Source organism: Mustelus asterias, chromosome 17 (assembly GCF_964213995.1).
Source record: "Mustelus asterias chromosome 17, sMusAst1.hap1.1, whole genome shotgun sequence".
Lineage (NCBI taxonomy): Eukaryota > Metazoa > Chordata > Chondrichthyes > Carcharhiniformes > Triakidae > Mustelus > Mustelus asterias.
Window position 1 is genome coordinate 69,709,477 of NC_135817.1, and position 21,372 is coordinate 69,730,848.

Here is a 21,372-nt window from a genome sequence, read left to right on the forward strand (position 1 = left end):
CTGTGTGGGTATACAGATTAGGAGAGGATTGGTCTCTTTTCTCTTGTCAGAAAGAAGGCTGTGAGTGAGAGATCTTTAAAACGGTGAAAGGTTCTGGCAGAGTGGATACAGAGAGAATGTTTCCTCTTGTGGGGATGAACATTAATAGAAGCTGTCAATATAAGATAGTCATCAAGAAGATGCGGAAAGATTTTAAAGTTCACCTAGCAGGAACTGTAAGACCTGATCATGGATTACAGGTTGTTCAAATCGTAAACTGAAGTTGAAAGTGTTTCATTGGTGAGCAACAGTTCAAGACAGCACATAAGCAGAATAGATATAGTAGACATACGACCCATGATGGGTAAGGATCCCTGATTTTGGATTGAAAGGGCAGAATGATCTAGTCTCTGCCTCCTACCATAATAATCTCTTGCTTGCTATTTGGCTAATTAGGGCATTAAGCTGAAGTTCCCAACCCTAAACAGCCTCTTCCCTTCATTTGTGCTTTTTCCCTCTTAACCGCCTGTTTACATACTTTATTTTTAGAGGTTAGTGGGTATCTCATGCTAATCAGTTGCTCAATTACATCTTCCCATCCAGTTGTCCAATCGTCCATAAAAAGTGGGAACAGGAGTAAGCCCCTTGAGCCTGCTCCACCATTCAATAGGATCATGGCAGATCTGACATTCCTCATGTTCACTTTCCTGCCCCTACCCCATAACCCTTGATTCTCTATCTGTCTCAGCCCTAGATATATACAAGGACTTTCAAGATACAGGTTTGTAAATTACACCCCTCTCACTCTAGCCCCTGGTCCATAAGGTTACCCACTTTGCTTGTCTCTTGGAAGGATATCTGCTGGTTAATTTCACCGAGACAAAATTATTTAGTTAAGTGGGAAAGAGTTCCATCTTATCAAGCCTAGTAATGCCTACCAAAGGTCAGCTTCCATGTTGTGTCCTTGATCAGATAACAGGCTTCCTAATGAAAACATAAATCAATCCTGATTGTTATTCTATATCTACCTTCACTCTGGCACGATGCTGAGGACTTCTTCTTAATAAGGGAGAAAGGAAGAGAGCTACTTTGAAGATGTTCAATTAACTTTGTAAGATTTTGTAGCATCATTAGACAACCATTTTGTACAGGCCAGTTTTGCCCCAAGGTAACTGAAGGTAATTCCAGACGAGTGGGTGAGAATGGGCCAACAGCAGCCCGCAACTTTATGGAGTCCGCTCTTGCTGACAACTAAATACTAAAAGGTTTCCAATATTTTTGGGCCTAGTTTGTTTGGCTTCCTGCAATCCCTTTAGGATCACTGGTTTAAGTTGCTGAAGATCCAGAAATGCAATAGCTCCACTGCTAACTCAATCTAAGCAGGCACCTCAGTGCCATCCAAAGAAAGTGTTGCATTGCACCTGAGACATTAAACCAAGATTCTCTCTGTTTGGGTGGACAGAAAATACACTATGGCATGTTTACAAAGAAGGGCAAGGAATTTTCTCGGTGTTCTGACTAGCACCACCCAAGACTTGGTTAATCGCCTCATTGCTGTTTGCAATTTTTTACTGTGCGCACATTGCTTACACCAACAGGGAGTGCGCTTCAAAAGTAATTAATTAGCTGTGAAATGTTTTGGGACATCCCGAGGACATGACAAGTGGTATTGAATGTAATTCTTGTTTAATTGGATTTGGAAAACTTTGTGCATAGCATGCATGTAAAAATGTCATCCAGATGGTGCAGATACTGCCAGTACTTCTCGTGTTATATAAAGCCTTGTGCTGTATGCATAGCATCAACTTGTTTCTTCTTGAGCTAAAGAGGCTGTACCCACTGCTCTTTGAGTTATTACCTCTCATTGAAGGAAAAGCTGTGGTTCCTCCTCAGAAGTAGATTAGATTGTAAAACTTCCAGTTGGCCCATTGTTCTTTCAGGATTTTCTGACAATTGTAAGATTTGGATGTCGCAGGATGGGGCAACAGTAGTAGTAAAAACAAATTTGGCCTCCTTCTGAATGGCATGAGAGCAAAGTATAAACAGGCTGGACAGCAAGGAGAACTGTTTTTAGATCACATAGCAATAAATAGCAAGCAGTTACATGGTTACAGGCTGTCATTTCAAATTAAATCAAAAAAGCAGACAAAAGAAGTGGCCTAAGACCTGGATTTACAGTCAAAAAATTGTGACCCTGCTGTTCTATTGCCAATCTGTTAACTGCGGACAAATGTCACATAATGCTTGCAGGAAAACAAAAATAAAACAATGCATCCTTAGTTGAGATAGTATGTTAGTACCAGTCCAGGACAGAATTTTGAATAATGGGAAAAATTCAATACCCTAGTCACAATTGCATGATGAATGCATTAAATGCTTGTTGGAAATTTGGATTCTCCAAGTCTATTTACAAAGAGTGTATTGAGAGCAAAATTGAAAAGGCAGTGTTCCAACCTCAGTCGGCAATCATAGATTGTCCAGCCACTTTGCTGAATAATCTTGAACATTTATTGACACTTAGCTGTACTAATGGAAATTCCAGCACTTAATTGTACCAAGCACTCATTACAAGCATCCAGCAGCAGGGATGCACCAAGCTGGTGTGAAATCATGCTGGCATGAAGTGGTGCCAAAGACATTTTGATGCTAATTGGGGCTGGCAAGTTTCTGACATTGGGCAATGACACAGACTTGGCACTGCCATTTGATTTGAGAAATGTGCCAGTGTACAACCACTCTGGGGACATATTGGCACCAGTCTCCGTTAAGGATGCATCGACTTTAATTGCTTCTGAATAATATATGAACCAGAGAGAAAAACACTCACTATTTCGAACAACTACCTTTGTGGAAAGTAGTTTTAGATTTTCAGATTTCATGGGCAAATTGAAATGAAGAATGGCTTAAACCTATCCACTTTGGCCAATTCAATAAATACCATACTTCTTCCAGTAGGGAGACAGCATTACTGTTTTATGGCATTTTTTTGTACTTAAGAATGGCTCTCCACAGCACAATAGAATCCACTCCAAGCATCTTTTATTGTGTCGTCTTCCATTCGATTCTCTCCATAAAGTTCACCGCAAAAAGGGGAAATTATTATAGATGCAATGATTTTGAGAAACCATTCAGTAAGGTTATCTATGTTTCACAGGTGACATCTGTAAAACAACCAAATGGCATAACAGATTTACAAAGCCTTAATGTTTAAATGTGATAGTTGCTTAAGATCATTTATCAGAAAGATCGACCCTGACAGCTGGTGCAACATATGCACAAGGGACCTCTTTCCAAATGCTTCGGTGTGCTACTTCGACATGTGGAGTATATGAGGAAGAAAGATGGTCTAACTTAAAGAAAGATGCGCACTTTTGTACCAAATCCAATTTTAGTGGTAGAAAAGTGGCTGTCGACTATGTTCTTTCCCACAATTCATCAGTGTAGGGTTTAATCCTACTTTGCAAAAGATGCAGATAATTTGAAGAGTCTTTTAAATCTGTTTTGAAAGCACTAAGAATGGTCATGATGCCATTTTAGTTTAATATAATCATAATGTGGTGTTGATGGTCCCCCCTCCTCTTGCGTTGTCCAAGGAGGGGCCTTTTTGACTTGATCGCTAATATATCAGATCCCCTTGTATTAGAAAGGCACAAAGGCAAAATGTTTTGTTACATTTAATACTTTATACTGAATATTTGTTCCATGAGAAAATTACTCATTGCCTAAAACTATTTACTGCTCTGCCCAAAATATCGCTCTACTTCAATTCTTCAATTGCAGTAGGTTGGAACATGTGAAAACATGTTTATATCTATATTTTCACACAAATATAATAATTTATCAGCCTATAGAATCAGAGATCACAGTCCTTTAACCAATCAATCATATCCCTTTAATCGGTCCTCTCAAAAGTCATATATAAAATTTACAATGGCACGGTGGCACAGTGGTTAGCACTGCTGCCTCACAGTGCCAGTGACCCGAGTTCAATTCCCGGCTTGGGTCGTTCTCCCCATGTCTGCGTGGGTTTCCTCCGGGTGCTCCAGTTTTTTTTCCCATAGTCTGAAAGACATGTTGGTTAGGTGTATTGGCCATGCTAAATTCTCCCTCAGTGTACCTGAACAGCCGCCGGAATGTGGCGACTAGGGGATTTTCGCAGTGACTTCATATTGCAGTGTTAATGTAAGCCTACTTGTGACACAAATAAATATAACTTTTTTAAAAACTTTATTGAGTAAAAGAGGTGACATTTGGGGGAGATATTAGATCATTTATATGGATAAAGTCCAACACCACCTCTTCTCTTTCTGTCTCCACAATATTGTTCCTTCATTTTAATTAAATTAATGTGAGGAATCCTGATCCAATTCCCAGTCACTAAGTCAAAAGTAGAAAAGTAATTTAAATCTTTGGTCAAAAATAGACATCTCAGTACCTATTCCAAGATTGTTCTTGAGTTATTGGGCCGATAATATCCGGTGAGTATCCTGCCAAATCAGGCCAAACCTTTAAGCATTTTTGGGCGCTGTCTTCGTCAGCACAATTACTATAAAAATAAATTGTGCCATTTTTACATATCTCCCCTGGATTTTTGTTGCTTAGGTGACAGCTGCTGCATGTTCTTCATTAAGAAATATGCAGATGTTTTTAAATACGTCTTGGAGGAATATGGTGTGGAGCGCTTTGCTGAATACTTTGTGAAGTCTGGAATGCTGAAGGAATCAGAGAGCAACGATTTATGCAAGTACAACTATAAAGAGGGAGCAGAGCGTTTTATGCACATCCTGTTCACCAAAAAAACCATTCTGTGTGTGGCAGACATGTGGTTTACATTAGTGGAACATCAGCAAGACCTCCCTTATCTCGGACCATACATCAACAGTTTCCTGAAAGCATTTGATGAACAAAGTAAGTGCATCATTTTGTTTCTACTTGTGTAGTGGTGACAGAATTTCCTCTGATTGCAAAAGTAAATTTGAAATATAAACATCAAAATATAGTGTAAAATGTATGCTTTTTTGACAGACATATAAAAACCAGAGTCACATATAGAAAATATAAGACTGCTGATTTTTCCCTGATACTCCAGCAGGTGGCATTGTGATGGCACTTTAAGGGGAAAAAAATGTCTTTCTGACATTGCATATAAGGTATACCAACACAAGTCCAAGTGATCAAGGAATGAACTAATTAAGACCAAGCAAAATCAAAATGTGTTTAATGTAGAGGAACATGACTCAGTTAACATTTGAGCTCAACTCTCTTTGCGCCCCTTCCTAATTCTTGGCTGGGTGGTTTGACATTGATAATGTGCCCCACCTCCTTGAATAGAACTTCAGGGATCTGACTTAAGAAATCCTTGAAACTGAGAACCATGGAAATCAAAGGATAACCTCCAACAACTTCTCAGGTGACCTGTTGAGGAATGTTTAGCTCTCCTCAGTGCTAAAATTCCATTTTCCACCACACAGCCCAAGATTGACAGTGGGTCTGGTGGAAGGAGGGACAGTGCGCCACTTCTCCACTCCATTTTCTGTCCACTGATGGAAACCTGGATCTGTGGACGAAAGGGAGCTCCCTGCAACCTCCTTCCTCCACTCCTTCCTTTCCCTTGTCCAATTATCCCCTCTAACATAAATGCACTGAATCTTGACTCTCCAAGTGTGGTGTCACAGGAAATCAACTATTTAATGAATAAATACTAAAATTAAGGAACTTAGTCATGTAGCAAACTCTCTCCATGACAGAGAAAACCTAATTATGAAAGATGATGAATTTTCCATAGCTTCTCTCAATATATACAGTGACTGGCTAATTTATGGGTATGTGTAAGAATTGAATATTTCTTGCAGATTCAAGCATTAGATTTATAGCTGTAATATTGCTTTTACACTTTAATTGGCTTGAGTATAAACATCTAGTGGAAAATTCTGTGTATGGGTGTGAGTTCCCACACAATTCTGCCATATCACTGGGGGAGGTGTGATGAGGAAGATTGGAGCTTCCTGACAAAAAAAAACAGCAAAGTAAAATGAGATTGAAACTTGCCGGGGATCGTTATACTTTAGCCATTGACACGGCAATTCAAGGAGACTGATTATTTATTTTGTTGGGCTTGCCAGTCCCAGTAATTCCACCAATTATATCATCATCCGAAAATAAAAATTTTGAGTGCAGACGAAAAATAATTGCATTTATAAAGTGCCTCTGACACCAAGCCATAGAAGAAGATTTCAGAAACAAAAACAGAAAATGTTAGGAATATGCAGCACATTGGCAGCATTTGGGTGTGGAATGGACTGCCTGCAGTGATAGTGGAGTCAGACACTTTAGGAACATTTAAGCGGTTATTGGATAGGCACATGGAGCACACCAGGATGGTAGGGAGTGGGATAGCTTGATCTTGGTTTCAGATGAAGGTCGGCACAACATCGTGGGCCAAAGGGCCTGTTCTGTGCTGTACTGTTCTATGTTCTATGTTCTATCTATGGAAAAACAGAGTTAACATTTCAGGTTGAATGGGTCAGGCTGAAGGATGAAGAGGAATAGTTTGCCACAGTCACAGTTGTTTATGAATTTTATAAGGGCCGTTTCTGTAGAATGTTCTTTAACATCAGATGTAGGCTCTTATCAAAGGATGAGGAGGAATTTCTTCTGTCGGAGTTGTCAATCTTTGGAATTCTTTTCCACAGAGAGTAGGGTAATTGAATATATTCAAGGCTGGGTTAGATGGATTTTTGATCAACAGGGGAGTTAATGGTATGGGGAGAGGCAGGAAAGTAGAGTTAAGACCACAGTAAGATCAACCATGATCTTATCAAATGGCAGAGCAGGCTCAATGGGTCAAGTGGCCTACCTCTGTTCCTATATTGTATATTTCACACCAGTTTGAAGTAATTGCTTTTTCTTATGTTCAACAGATCAGCTGATCATGGCAATTTTTAAACAGGATGGTAGTTTTTCTTTTAAATATCACCATCTTTATTTTAAAAAACTGCTTAGCAACCTTTTGTTTATTTGAAAACATAGCACACTGGGTTAAACTGCATCAGAATCGTTATGTGTAGCCAAACTCTTTCTCTTCTAGTGTTGCTTCTACAGTTGTCCTGCAATGCAATTGCACCCTAATACACTGTGCCACAAGTGCTCCCGCAAACCAGTTACTCCTGTCAAGGCTCCCAGTTGCTCTTGCGTTCCTAAAATGGTTGTAAACCTGAGGAGGCCAAAGAATAAAGAGAACAAAGAACAGTACAGCACAGGAACAAGCCTTTCGACCCACCAAGTCTGTACCAACACAGATGCCTTTCTAATCTAATATTTTCTTGCCTCTACAAGGTCCATATCCCTCCATTCCCTGCCTATTCATGTATCTATCCAGATGCCTCTTAAACGTTGTGATAGAATCTGCTTCCACCACCTCCTCCGGCACCGTTCCAGGCATTCACCGCGCTTTGTGTGAAAAACTTGCCCCTTACATCTCTTTTAAACGTTTTCCCTTTCACTATCAACCTATGCCCCCGAGTAATTGATCCTTCATCCCTGGGAAAAAGACTCTGACTATCCACTCTTTCCAAGCCTGTCATAATCTTGTAAGCCTCTATCGGGTCCCCCCTCATCGTCCGACACTCAAATGAAAACAAACAAGTTTGTTCAACCTTTCTTCATAGTCCATATCCTCCAAACCAGACAACATCCTGGTAAATCTCTTCTGCACCCTTTCCAATGCCACTCTGCAGTGCGCTGTGACCTTGCAATCTCCTCACACTGTGTCTGAATCCTCACTCATCCCTGAATCTTTCCACACTGACACTGCTGAGACTTATCCATGCTGAGGGTTTGTGGTACCCCTTTACAGTATTGCCTTACATCAGAAATGCCTCCCAATGCCAATCCTTCTGTGTTTATAAGATAGAAGTAAAGAAATAGAAATTAAATACAAAGTAAAGGAATAACTATTAATTAAGGTCACTCAGTTACAGTTTCATGGAATAATGTCCAGGGTCATGGAATTCAATCCCCAAATTATTGGTAAAAATCTTGAGAAATTCCACCTTCATTGTATCATTAGCATAACAAAGACACTGCACTATGTTAATATAAGAGTTCTAAGGAATCCAACAAGGACTGTCACATAATGACTATCTCAAGTGATGTAAAATGGCTTCCTGGAAGCTGTCTGATTTAGTATATTCCTGACAAATTGGGAGCTGACTCAGAAATTATGCTGCCTCTTTCTCATCAATGATATTTGGGTGGCACAGTGGTTAGCACTGCTGCCTCACAGCGCCAGGGTCCCAGGTTCAATTCCGGCCTCGGGTCACTGTCTGTGTGGAGTTTGCATGTTTTCCCCATGTCTGCGTGGGTTTCCTCCGGGTGCTCCGGTTTCCTCCCACAGTCCAAAGATGTGTGGGTTAGATTGATTGGCCATACTAAATTGACCCTAGTGTCGGGGTCAGCAGGGTAAATGAGGATTATGGCAATAGGGCCTCGGTGGGATTGTGGTGGGTGCAGACTCGATGGGCCAAATGTCCTCCTTCTGTACTGTCGGGATTCTATGAATCTATGATTTTATATTAAAGGAAAATAGCAGGTTCTCAAAGTCTAGTATTTCTGCATCACCTTCATACTAATATGATGGTGATAAAATAAGTAATATCAAATTGCTAATTCCATACCATTTACAATTATGATGCTGTCATTGAAAAACAGTCACCTGCCAGGTGAATATTACTATTAGACAGTGTAACACAAGGAGCTGGTATTATACCTCTGATTATTCAAATCAAAAGACAAAATACTGATAAAAGTAGACATTCCAATTTCTTTGGAACTCATCAAACCATTGTGCAGGCATGTATGTAGTGGTTCATGTATTACTAACATGACTGGAATGTGTGCAGCGATACCTTGATTTTGAAGAACGATGCCTTTCTGGTGTATATGTTTAGTATAACTTAATAGGCACAGTTGGAACACATTGCATTGTCTAATCCTTGTAGCGAGGTTTCATGTAGACTTAAGTTACCACTCTGATATGTTTCTGTCTTTAGCTTATTAGTTGGAGGGCTTATAATGTAGTCTAAAGACAGAAAATGCTAGGAATACTCAGTAAATCTGGCAGCATCTGTGTAGAGAAACAGAATTAACATTTCAGATTCAGTACCCTTCATTATATTGTTTATACATTGGTTTTAATTTTCCAGACATTCCTAGATTCCAGGATGGTTCCATTAGATTGGAAAGTAGCAAATGTAACTCCTTAATCCAAAAAGGGAAGGTGACAGAAAGCAAGAAACTACAGATCAGTTAACATAACGCCTGTCATAGGGAAAATGTTAGAAGCTATTATTAAAGAGGTTATAGCAGGGCACTTAGGAAAATTCATGGTAACATGGTCTTCTGAAAGGGAAATCATATTTAACCAATATATTGAAGATATTTGAAGAAGTAACATTTGCTGTGGATAAAGGGGGATTGGTGGATGTGCTGTACCTAGATTTCCAGAAGACATTTGATAAGGTGTCACATCAATGGTTATTGTGGAAAATAAAAGGTCATTGTGTCTTAGAGAACATATTGGCTTGGATAGAAGATTGGCTAGCTAACAGGAATCAAAGAGGAGGCATAAATGGGTCATTTTCTGGTTGGCAAGTGAAATGCAGTTCCACTGTTCGTCTGTTCTTCCGAAATACTGAATACCCCGGATGTTCAGTTTCAATCCTAAGTCACCCTGCAGCCACGTCTCTGTTATCCCGACTATATCATAACCCTTTTACATTTATTTGTGTGATTAATTTTCCTCTTTATTGTGAATGCTCCATGCATTAAGGCACAACGCCTTAAGGTTTGTCTTTTTAACATTCCATGTCCCGTTCCCATTATTCTTCACTGTGGCCCTGTTTGATTTTGACCCTTGGTTTCTCTACCTGTCACTTTTCTTTTTTCCCTTTCTGTATTTAGTTCTTATCCTTGTTTCCGCCTCCTCTGACTCCTTGCATCCACCTGCCATTTTAATTTAAACCCTCCCCAACCCCTGTAGCAAATACTCCCCCGAGGACATCTGTACCAATCCTGCCCAGGTGCAACTGGAGCACTGTATACAGTATTGGTCTCTTTATTTAAGAAAGGATTGCAAGCAGTTCAAAGAAGGTTTATTAAATTAATCCCTTGAATGGGCAGGTTGTCTTATGAGGAAGGGTTGGACAGGCTAGGCTGAGGCAACTTGATTGAAACATATAAGATTCTGAAGGTTCTTGACAGGGTGGATATGGAAAGGATGTTTCCTCTTATGGGAGAATCTAGAACTCGGGCTCATTTTTTGGAAGAAGACAGAAATGAAGAGAATTTGTTTCTTAGAGGGTTGTGAATTTTTGGAATACTTCCTCAAAAGTGGCGGAAGGAGAATTTTTGAATATTTTGAAGGCAGAGCTAGACAGATTCTTGATAAGCAAAGGATAAAGGGGTCAGGAGAGGCGGGATTGGGGAGCTGAGGTCACAGTCAGATCAGCCATGGGCTTTTTGAATAGTGGAGCTCTTGGGGCGAAGTGGCTGACTCCAGCACCTTGTTCGTCTGTTCAAATGTAACTGTTCTGATCAAGGGTAATCAACCTGGAAAGCTAACTCTGTTTATCGCCAGAAAATGCTGCCTGACCCGAGTATTCCAAGGTTTTCAGTTTTTATTTCTGATTTCCAGTGTCTACAGTATTTTACTTTTTTGAAATAATATGATCTGGTGGTAAGTGGACCCCATCTTTGCAAACGAGCTTGTTGTAATTCTTCCTTTATGCAATCTCTTTATAGAAGACATAAATATGTGTGAGCTTCTGAATTTTCTATAATTTTTTCCTTCTTCATATTCAGCTGGACCCTTCTGCCCACAATTTGACCCTGAATTGCCAGTCAAACCACTATTAATAAAGAAATGCTACGTTAACATGTATCGCCTACTTCATTTAATACACGTGGAAGGCACAGAGGCTGTTCGGACTATTTTTGATGCCCACATCTCGCCAGAAGAATTGGAAGAAGAAATTACAAAGAATAAAGTCCTAATCAAGAATCGGTTAGAGGGGACAGATTTTAGCAACGTCAGAAAAAAATGGATGAATATTATTTATTCAACAGAGAAATCAAAAACTCTGCATTTTCCACTGCCTCTGTTTCAGTTTCTTGCTGTGTTTATGAAGAAGTTTCCCCGTCCTAAAAAGGGCTGGACTGGGCGGCTTGCAAGATCAGACACATCCCCGGGTGCATACCTGCGGCGGATTTGTGAGATGAGAGATCACCTTTTGAAAGATGTTTTCCACATGGACCTAACTTACGAAAAATTTGACAGAATATGGAATGAAGCAGCAGAGATACTTGTTCACCTTGGAGTCAATGATGAAAGGCTCCAGGAATTTCGCTTACAACCGATGAACGTTGTCTTCATTGACAGGAGATACATGGAGAAATACTTTAACAAACCGCTGTCCCAACTTTTGGAAGAACTTATTGTTAGACATCACAGGGGTAATTTTTTTTATTTCTAAAATGCCAGTTGGATTATTCCCATTTGTTTTTCAGTGAAAGTGTTACTATTGCCCTTGACAGATGCCCAGAATATTTTACACCACGCCTTTAACAACCGTTAGAGGAAAAGGACCAATAGTTATTGTTTCATCTGAATTGAGGGAGGAAATAGCTTGGTCTGGGTTTCAGACAAAGCTCGGCACAACATCGTGGGCCGAAGGGCCTGTTCTGTGCTGTACTGTTCTATGTTCTATGAACCTATATCGAAACCAGCCGCAACCCCATCTTTTATATTTAACTTGAGTCTTGTGTTTTTGAATTGTTTTTAAAAATCTGATGCATTAAAAAAACTTGCAGCAGCATCAAAAGTAAAATCAACAAAAATCCTGAAACCATTTGATCAGCACATTGCCCAGGTTGATATACAGTCAGGCACCTAAGGGAAGATTCCTCGGGCTGTACTAAGTTAAGTGATCTCAGCTGATCAATGATAGAGGGCTATATTTGTGTTTTGAATCTCTGTGATGTGGAGGAGAAAATCAGGCAGGTTTCCTGATCTCATTATGCACCCAGTAACCCCTAGCGACTTGGCTTGATGTCCCTCAGAGTTGAATACAGTCTAGAGCACAAATGAGGCATGCCATGTGAGTGAAGCACTGGAGTGTGACCCATAATATTGGGACTGTCACCTTCAGGAAGGAAAAGAAGCAATTTGAACCTTCCACGTAAGGAGATGTTGACACAACCCAGACTTTTCCCGCTTAATTCCATGAAGGATAAAACAAAAAGGGTTTGGGGGCAAAAAAGATATAGGTCAGAATTTTACCATGCATATGTGTGTGTGTGTATGTATGTATATGTATATGGGGGGGTGGAATTGGGCCGCCAGCTTCCCGTTAGAAATTCGTGACCCGGAAATGCGCGAAGGCCATGGCGTCCAGCAGGAAGCCCGCTAAACGGCCCCCAATGGGAAGCCTGCTAAACAGCCCTCACTGATGTCTCGTCCCTGTTATGCTGTCTCTCATAAAGTGCATCACTTCATACTTGCATACATTAAATTGCATCTGCAATATGTCTGCCCAATTCACCAATTTGTCTATGTCTTCCTGAAGTCCACTATTATCGTGCTCACTATTTTTAATGTTGCCAAGTTTGTATCATTCCCAAACTTCGAAAATATGCACTTATATAACCAAATGTAAGTCATTTGTACAATAATAAAAGCAGTGGTCCTCATACCAGCCCTGTGGTACATACTTCTCTCCTGCCAGAAAAATATCCATTCATCACTATTCTCGGCCTCCTTCCCCTTTGACAATTTGCAGTCAAGGCAATTGTTTCATTTAAAACATTATTGATTGAGAAAGTTGTAGGTTGTCTCTGCTGCTGTGGTGGACTTTTTCACAGCTGTCAAAATGTGAGCAGAGTTTTTAGAGCAGGTTGTTGGATGTGGTTTGGCCTGAAGTCTCCTCAATGAGATGGAAGTTCCTTTAACAAAAAAAATTTTTTTTTTCAGCTTTGTAGTCACAGAACATAATCAGGCTGGGAAAAGCGGTGTAATTGTAATAATATTACGTTAACTCTGTGTGGCGAATGCATGTGCTCTACTATCGACTGAGTGTCTTCTTCACTTGTTAGTACCTGGAATAGTTTTCCAGCGACGGGGAGGCAACAACGGCCGTGAAATGGAACATATATAACTGAAAAGGATTGAGTGAATGTTTACTCTTAGCTGACTGATTGCTTTCTTCATGCTTACGGTTTCTTGCAAAGGTACATGTGGTCTTATGGCTGCTGGATTGTGTACAGCTTGATGCCTGCTCAGTGTAGACTAATATTTGCAAATTTCTGTTTTTTGCCTTTTCATGTGCAACAATGCTGTTTCTCTTTCTTCAGGTATCAGTTCAATTTGTGCTTGCTCATTGGCAGTGGATCTGTGTGCAGGTAAGCCTTACAGCAGTCAAGTGTTCTTTTTGGAGAATTGATTTTTTTTCTTCTAAATTACTCTGGCTAACCCTTCAAGTAGTGTTTCACCTATGTATTTGAATATAGAGTGAATCTGATGAAGCAATCTATTAGTGAAATTTCTCCAGTCAATAACGCTAGCATAAATAGGAGATTAAAGACATTTCACCCCTACAATGGTTCTTTAAGATCTTTGTACAAAATCAAAAATAATACCAAAAATCCGTTTTGTGTAAGACTATACGATTGCAGTTTTCGTTCAATCATTTGCACACCGAGAAACAGCAATCACTACACCTGCAACCAATCACAAAGCACACTATTAGCTTTAGGCTTCTGTTTGCGTACTGGCCCCTTAGTCTGTCCTTTGAATCGATCAAATCCTAGAAGTTTGTAACCAGAGATCAGTCATATTTTAAGATAACCCTGGTCAGAGTACCGTTAAAAAGAACTTCCAATGACAATTGAGCAAAATAAAACTTATCTGGCAAACAGTTGTCCTGACATTTCTTCACTCCCAATCTAAGTAAAAGTTCAGCATTTATCAACATCTTCAGGTCACTCCCAACAACTTTTTCTGGGCAGCTTGATGCCCTGTAATGGGCCTCATGAACAACCCTACTCTTGGCTACACCTTCCCTTCAGACTTCACAGTGTGTTGAGTCATGCAGGATAGACGCTTGTACATACACGCTTCATTATGTCCTCTCTTCCTTCACTGTTGTTTTGTTGCAAAAAAATTGATCAGTTTAATATTTATATCATTATAAAACTTTATACAGCAGTTCATCTGTTGGGCATTTATATACAGTACTTTGTAGTTATTGATCTGTTGATGTATGTAATAATGGAATAATTTTTATATTCAATAGTTGGATATTAACGAAAAGATTTTGTCCATTGTGTTTCACATATCTGATTGATTCAAGTTAATTATACTCCTGCTAATGCATAATGCCTGTTGTGGTTACTTGCTTCCTGCCTAACTATCCATTTGCAGCCATTGCCCCAATGTAAAAGGTTCCTCCAAGTCCTAGTCCCCAAGCTTTGTCTCAACTCCCAAGTCTGGCATCTCAGTGACTCAGCCTAGGCACAAATCTGACACTCCGATCTTCAATGCAGATGGGGAAAGGAGAAAGATAAAGGAAAAGTGTGTCAGAGAGTTGCAAATAAGCCTGCAAAGAATCAAGACGTAAAGTGTGAAAGATATGCAGAGGAATGAAGAACTGAGTGAGCTGGAGATATTTAGATTAAGGGAATTATAGTAAGACACAGTGACGGCAGGAGAAAGTCTACAAAGCATGAGGAGGGAGGCAGGGTGTAAGACAAACCAAATGGAGAGAGAGATGAAAAGAATTGGATTGGAAACTATGCAGAGGAACATTTACAAAGAGAGAGACATTTTTCTCACCTTTTTTCTGAATGGCACTGTAGATCAGCTAATTAGCGTAAAAATGGATGCAAATTTTCTAAACCTACAGATTTTGCCTTCAGGAATATCTTCTTTGCTCATAGTGGTGAGAATGTGGAACTTACGACCGCATTGAGTGATTGTGAGGATTGGTATAGATGCATTTAAGGAAAAGCTAGGTAAATACATGAGGAAAGAAAATAATAGGAAAATACATTGATAGGCTGAGATGAAGTAACGTGAAAAGAGGCTTGTGTGAATCATAAACACAAGTACATAGAGCTGTTGCCTTTTATGTGCAATAAAATTCTATGGAATTCTAATTGTGTCAGAATATTTTTACATAGTGTCGATGTCAGGTTGCTATTTTGCTTAGATATGCAAAATTATGCAAATAGGATAATTACCTCTTTTTTTCTGTGAAGTACTTGGTGCAATTTTCAACAACATAATGTCTGTGGACTAAAGGCAACCCTTAAACTATTTTGATGGGAATGGAGAAGAGATCCAGAATTATGATTGTTAGCCGGTGGTCCTTAATTCCCGCAAATAGTTGTGTGGTCCATTGAATTCAGCAGCTGCGTATCACAGCAACGCTGCAAACTGGTAAACAACATTACAAACAGTTCCTTATTTTTATTTGTCCTTTAATGAGATGTGGGCGACGCTGGGAAGGTCAGCATTTGTTACCCAACCCTAAAAGCTCTCACTGCACCGCAGCTTTCCCAATTATGCACTCAGTTCTGCCACTTGTTCCTGTGATTTAACCTTAAATGATATGAATTAGCATCTCGAATTAATAGTCTGTCAAATAGAAATGCCTATTTTAAATACGTTATCTATCTTTTTAAAAAATAATCAAGCCTCTTGCACTGCAGGGCAACAAACCAAAAGACTTGACGTAAAAGTGGTTGATGCTGAAGATGAGCAGAAGGAAAAGGAGACTTCAGAAGATGAGTTTGCAAAGTCTGTTCCTGTAAGTTACTGACTTTATGAATCCAATATAGCATCACATGCTCTTTGGTATTTCTTCATCTCTGTGTCAATAACAAATATTGCATCACTATTTGTGGACAGAAGTCCAGGGTCACTGTGAAGCAAATAATCACGTAACAATAAACAGAATTAGAAGCAAGCTAAACTGACGCTTGTGCTGAGTTCAATAATACTCAGTATTCCCCCCACTTGGTTGTTCCTGAAAGGATTTATTAAAAATTGAGGAGTTTCTGTAATTATTTTTGAACTTATTTTCCCCTCCTCTCCAGGCTCAGGAGATTCCACATCCAGCAATTCTCCTTTGGTCATTCAAATGGCTGTTTTTTCTTTTCATTCCTGAGGTATGGACATTGCTGGAAAGACCAGCATTCATTGCCCATCCCTAGTTGCCCTTGAGAAGGTGCTGGTGAACCTTTTTCTTCAGCAACTTCAGAGCACCGGAATAAAATGGATTCTTGACTTTGTTGGCAAATACACAAGGTAGAAGGTTGATTGTTTAGCAGTTGGTTGGGGGAATCAAGGGAACCAGAGGAGGGCTTGTAGAAGGGATGAGTTTGGAAAGGGAGCGCAGAGTGATGATGGATTGGAGATCGGGTTGGTGCCAACCTTGGTTGGGGGTGGGAGGAGGGTTGGGGTGCAAGAACAGGAGGAGGTCCCAGATGCAATTATGTAGATAGTTTAAATCTTGAACAGAAAAATCCGTGGGCTCTTCATATTTTGTATTGGACAAAAGGAAAGAAAAAGTATAGGAAATGGTAAAAGATGCCATAGTCAGTGATGAGACATTAAAATTGAAGTAGCCACAAGAGATGAAACGAGCCAACAGCATACAAGCACATTAGTAATTTTTGTTACCTATTGCACCATCAAGGTGGACTAAGAGTGAACGTAACTACTGGTACATTTCTACCAAGTAGTATAGTCACCATAGTATTTAGTGAATACTGTTTGGCAGTTTACGCTTTGTGATAGGAAATAGCAAAATACTTCATGCAATACAGCAATACAACTAATCGTATTTCGCCCCAGTGTAGTGGATCTTTGTGCTTCTGTAGTTAAGCCAGGCTGCATGATCAGGTTTATTAATGAGAAACAATCGAGGTGGAGCTGTAGATCAAATAACCATCTCTTCCTAGTTTTTGTTTGTGTGCATTATGAAAAATGTAACCTTGTATATCTGAGAATGGGCCTGGTAATCCCTGATATAGATTGTGATCATTTTCTCTCAATTCTGACATGGGCAGAACTATGTATATATTAATCTTGGAATAATTTTACAGATTTGTACCTTTCAGCAGCACATGAAAACATATTCTACTGTGCACATTGTTGACATGGTATCATTGAAGATTATAAAATATGTACTGTGTTACAAACATTGGATTTCAATTTTTGCACTTGCCTTTTGGAAGAAAATTTATTTGTCACCACACACTTCCCATTTTATGTTGCAAGACTGGGATGACCCAAGTTATAGACTGTAACTATAGCGATCATTCCAGCAGGAGGTATATTTACTGCTTGCCATGGACAAAAGGTTTCATTTTTCTTCACACGCACACCAATCCTTCTGCAAAGTAGCAAAATAACAGATCATACTAACTGTAATTTTGGAATTTGGATTAAAGGCTGCTACAAAATTCAGGTTCCAGATGACCTCATTCTGAAGTGAGCATTTAGCCACTATACTATAGGCCATTCAAAAGTTTATTTTGCTTTTTTAAAAGAAATCTCAATAGGTTAAAATCTTTTGTATCAATTCATGTTGGACGAATAGGCAACAGGAGACTCAAAATCAAAGAAAAGACGGAAAAAGTCAAGAGGTAAAAAGGTACGATTTTGCAATGTTTTGGTGCATAATTGTATATAATTTGAATTTGATATTGTACTTTCCCTGAATAATCATAGGTGTATTAGCACTGTCTTTTTCATTTCCAAAAGCTTGATTGGATTGTTGTGAAAATCACCCCATGCCATTTGCAACATAAATTTATTGTCTACTTCAATGCAGTGTTTGATACAGACTGAGTGTCTCCGTGTGTTGATATGCATACTCTTTACATTACAACACTGTCATCAGTTGGCGTCCTGACTTTGTAGTCGGGATTTAAAGGGGTCAGTGCAGCTGTTTTTGAAAGAGTGGCAAACCACTTCAAAAAGTGGTTATCCCAGGCCCCAATAGAAGAAGCAGCATCATCAATGACTAAACTAAACATTGATTTGATTTGATTTATTTTTGTCACATATATTAGTATACAGTGAAAAGTATTGTTTCTTGTGCTCTATATAGACAAAGCATTCCGTACATAGAGAAGGAAAGGAGAGAGTGCAGAATGTAGTGTTACAGTCATAGCCAGGGTGTAGAGACAGATCAACTTAATGCAAGGTAGGTCCATTCAAAAGTCTGACGGCGGCAGGGAAGAAGCTGTTCTTGAGTCGGTTGGTACATGTCCTCAGACTTTTGTATCTTTTTCCCAATGGAAGAAGGTGGAAGAGAGCATATCCGGGATGTGTGGGGTCCTTGATTGGCTGCTGGCTGCTTTTCTGAGGCAGTGGGAAGTGTATACAGATGGGATGGGAGGCTGGTTTGCGTGATGGACTGGGCTTCGTTCACAATCCTTTGTAGTTTTTTGCGGTCTTAGACAGAGCAGAAGCCATACCAAGCTGTGATACAGCCAGAAAGAATGCTTTCTATGATGCATCTGTAAAAGATGGTGAGAGTCATAGTAGTCATGCCAAATTTCCTTGGTCTTCTGAGAAAGTAGAGGTGTTGGTGGGCTTTCTTAACTATAGTGTCAGCGTGGACGGAACAGGACAAGTTGTTGGTGATCTGGACAAGCTATGATGTCTGTGGGGAATTAGAAATGTCTTCAGGCTCATTAATCTTTCCCAGCCATTCCGAATAGTCACCAGGTGCAAACATCTGTCATATGTTTAGACTGTGTATTTAGACTTCAGCCATAATCAGGATGTTAAATAAGTTTTAAAATTTTCATTGCTGGATGTTTGTAATTGCTAAATTTAATTAAACTTTATTTAGTGAATGAAATTGAGGAACCAGTTCTTGATAGTATAGCCCCTGAACATAAATTACATTGGGTTTGTTTAGATTCCCAGTCAAAGTATAGAAAGTATTGTGTGGATTTGGCTGATAAATTTTGAGTACGGTTTTACAAGAAACACAAGATTTAGTAGTCAATTATCCTGAAGGTGTGTGATAATTTACTACTCTCCACTTAGAGAATACAGTGTGGTATAAACTGATTAACTCAGTTAATAGGATAAATTACAACCTTTACTGGTTTGGAATTAAATTCACATCTCTTGAAGGTGAAAGCAAGCAATTATACTTACATTAATCAGCCAACAAGTCTCCTGTTCTATTTTGAAGGATCTCAGATCATACATGCTCGCCCCAAACCTGCAGATAAACCATCTAACTCTATTCTCATCTCTTGTAACACTGAATTATGGAGGCCTGCTTGCAGAATTGCCATTTGGGCTCAGTGCAAGATCTAGTGCTCTCTCAAAAATGTACATGTTCTTACAACTATACCACCCAAACCTGCAACTTCAGCCTGCTGTGGCTGGATTGTGTTTGAGTCCTAATTACAGATTTAAGACTTGTGTGAAGAAGATCCTGACCTAATTGTAGCTCTGTTATTCATAGAAGAACTTCTCTTTATGTATCAGCAATGCTCTCTCACTATCTATCTATCTAAATTTAAATGAAGTACTGCCACTGAAAGTAATCATTATGTGAATACAGGGTAAAAAGATTGAAGCTGCTGCCCAGACACTTTCACAGGATACTGAAATCCTCAAGGAATTAAAAAGGTAAGGATTCTTCATGATAACTCAGAGTCTAAATATTTCTCTGATATTTTTGTTCACGAGAAGCCAATAAACACGATGATCATATATAGGTCATTTTCTTAAAATGTTTTTGTGGTGATTGCCCATTTTGCGGCTGCTTCAGTGATTTTGGTGCCATAGCTGGCTGCAGGTTCCCACGCTAATTGGTAAATAGTGCCATTTTGTGCGTTCTGCAGCTCTTGTGCACCTTTTAGCACTTTCCGCCGGCAGCGCTATCTCCATTGCTCATTTAAAATTTATGTTGATAACTGCAAGCAATCTGCATTGAGTAACGCCATTGTCCAAGCACAGACTAACCTATCCCTTAACATGTCATTTAGGGTCACTTCAAAATCACAATACTCCGATGATTACTTCAGTTCAGCAATTGCTTTGCCTGGGGGTCTCACCCTCAAAATAAATTTGAATCTCTGCAATATGACTGATGGCTGAGGTTGTAGTTGAGCCTTCACTAGATCCACAAGCTCACTAAGTAATTTGGGGTCAGGCACGCTCGTGGTTTTAAGACTGGAAATAAGGTCATTGGTCTGACTTCCATAAACACTTAGGAGAATTGCTTTCCGTTTCACCTCCTTCCCTGTTTCGTTTGCTTGGCAATAATACCTAAGATGTTCAGTACATTGTGTCCAATCCTCCGTTGAGGAGTCAAAAGAGTCTGTTCATCCAAAGAGAGGCATGCTGGCGCATAGATATTCTCTTTTTTTCAGACTTCAATTAAAACAGGATACTCAAAGGTGTTGGGCCAGAGGCAGTGTCAGGATCATTTATCCTCATCGCCAGATGTAATGATGTGCTTTCAGAGACTTCATTAGTGAACAAAAAGCGATTTGTTTCATGATCTTCAAGAGCAGCAGCATGTTTGCAGCTAATTCTGAGATACTGTGCCTAGGAGAACCCCATCCCCTGGGGTGATTCCCTCCCCTGAGCCGCAATTGGTCACCTAGCCCAGGTGACCCTTATTCTGCTGTGTTTCCCTTAAAGGGACAATTACCACAGTTTTCAACTTTTAAAAGCAACTGTTTTGGTGGTTACTGAAATAAACATTTTATTGTGAATCTTGTTAGATGTTTTGCAGTTGTTTTACAGGTTATGTGTCTAAATACAGTACGTAATTGATGTGCATCATGCCATTTTCTCAACTTATATTGTATTCTGAGAACCTAACGAGTAAAAGGTAACAATGAATGCCTCTACTCGTTATTGTGAAGGATTCTGGGGATTACAAGATTGTTATTGAAATATGCATTTAAACACTTCAAAGCCAATGATTTTGCATCAGTAGTAACACGTATAGTATAAATGAGTTTTTAAAATCCAAAGATGCCCTGGAGTGAAACAGACTCTCTTCAGGTAAATTCACCACACATTGTCCCGGTGATGACTCAAACTGTGGTATGGGATTCAACATCTGCATTGTAATTGCAATATTTACTATAAAGGAGTATAAATTACCCTTTTGGATTTTGACCTGCCTTGTGCTTTTTTTCCATGGAATGTGTATTGCATTCTTTTTCAGGATAATTGTTTTTAATTACATGCAGATTGTAGGCCAACTCGGAAGCTACTATGCCTTCTTAACCATCCATCAGGGGCCTATCGGTTTCTTGTCCACTTTCAATCTAGTTCTTAATTTT

General features: G+C 39.5%; 1 protein-coding gene across 3 annotated transcripts in view; it reads left to right on the top strand.

Moving 5' to 3' along the window:
- LOC144506594 (E3 ubiquitin-protein ligase DZIP3-like) overlaps nucleotides 1-21,372 on the top strand; it is a 144,215-nt gene that overhangs the window by 33,189 nt on the left and 89,654 nt on the right. For all 3 annotated transcript variants that reach the window (XM_078232930.1, XM_078232933.1, XM_078232931.1), the window contains 6 exons: nucleotides 4,582-4,887; nucleotides 10,840-11,490; nucleotides 13,387-13,434; nucleotides 15,745-15,842; nucleotides 17,640-17,693; nucleotides 19,632-19,699. In XM_078232930.1, the coding sequence (XP_078089056.1) occupies nucleotides 4,582-4,887; nucleotides 10,840-11,490; nucleotides 13,387-13,434; nucleotides 15,745-15,842; nucleotides 17,640-17,693; nucleotides 19,632-19,699 (1,225 nt within the window). The remainder of the gene's footprint in view (nucleotides 1-4,581; nucleotides 4,888-10,839; nucleotides 11,491-13,386; nucleotides 13,435-15,744; nucleotides 15,843-17,639; nucleotides 17,694-19,631; nucleotides 19,700-21,372) is intronic.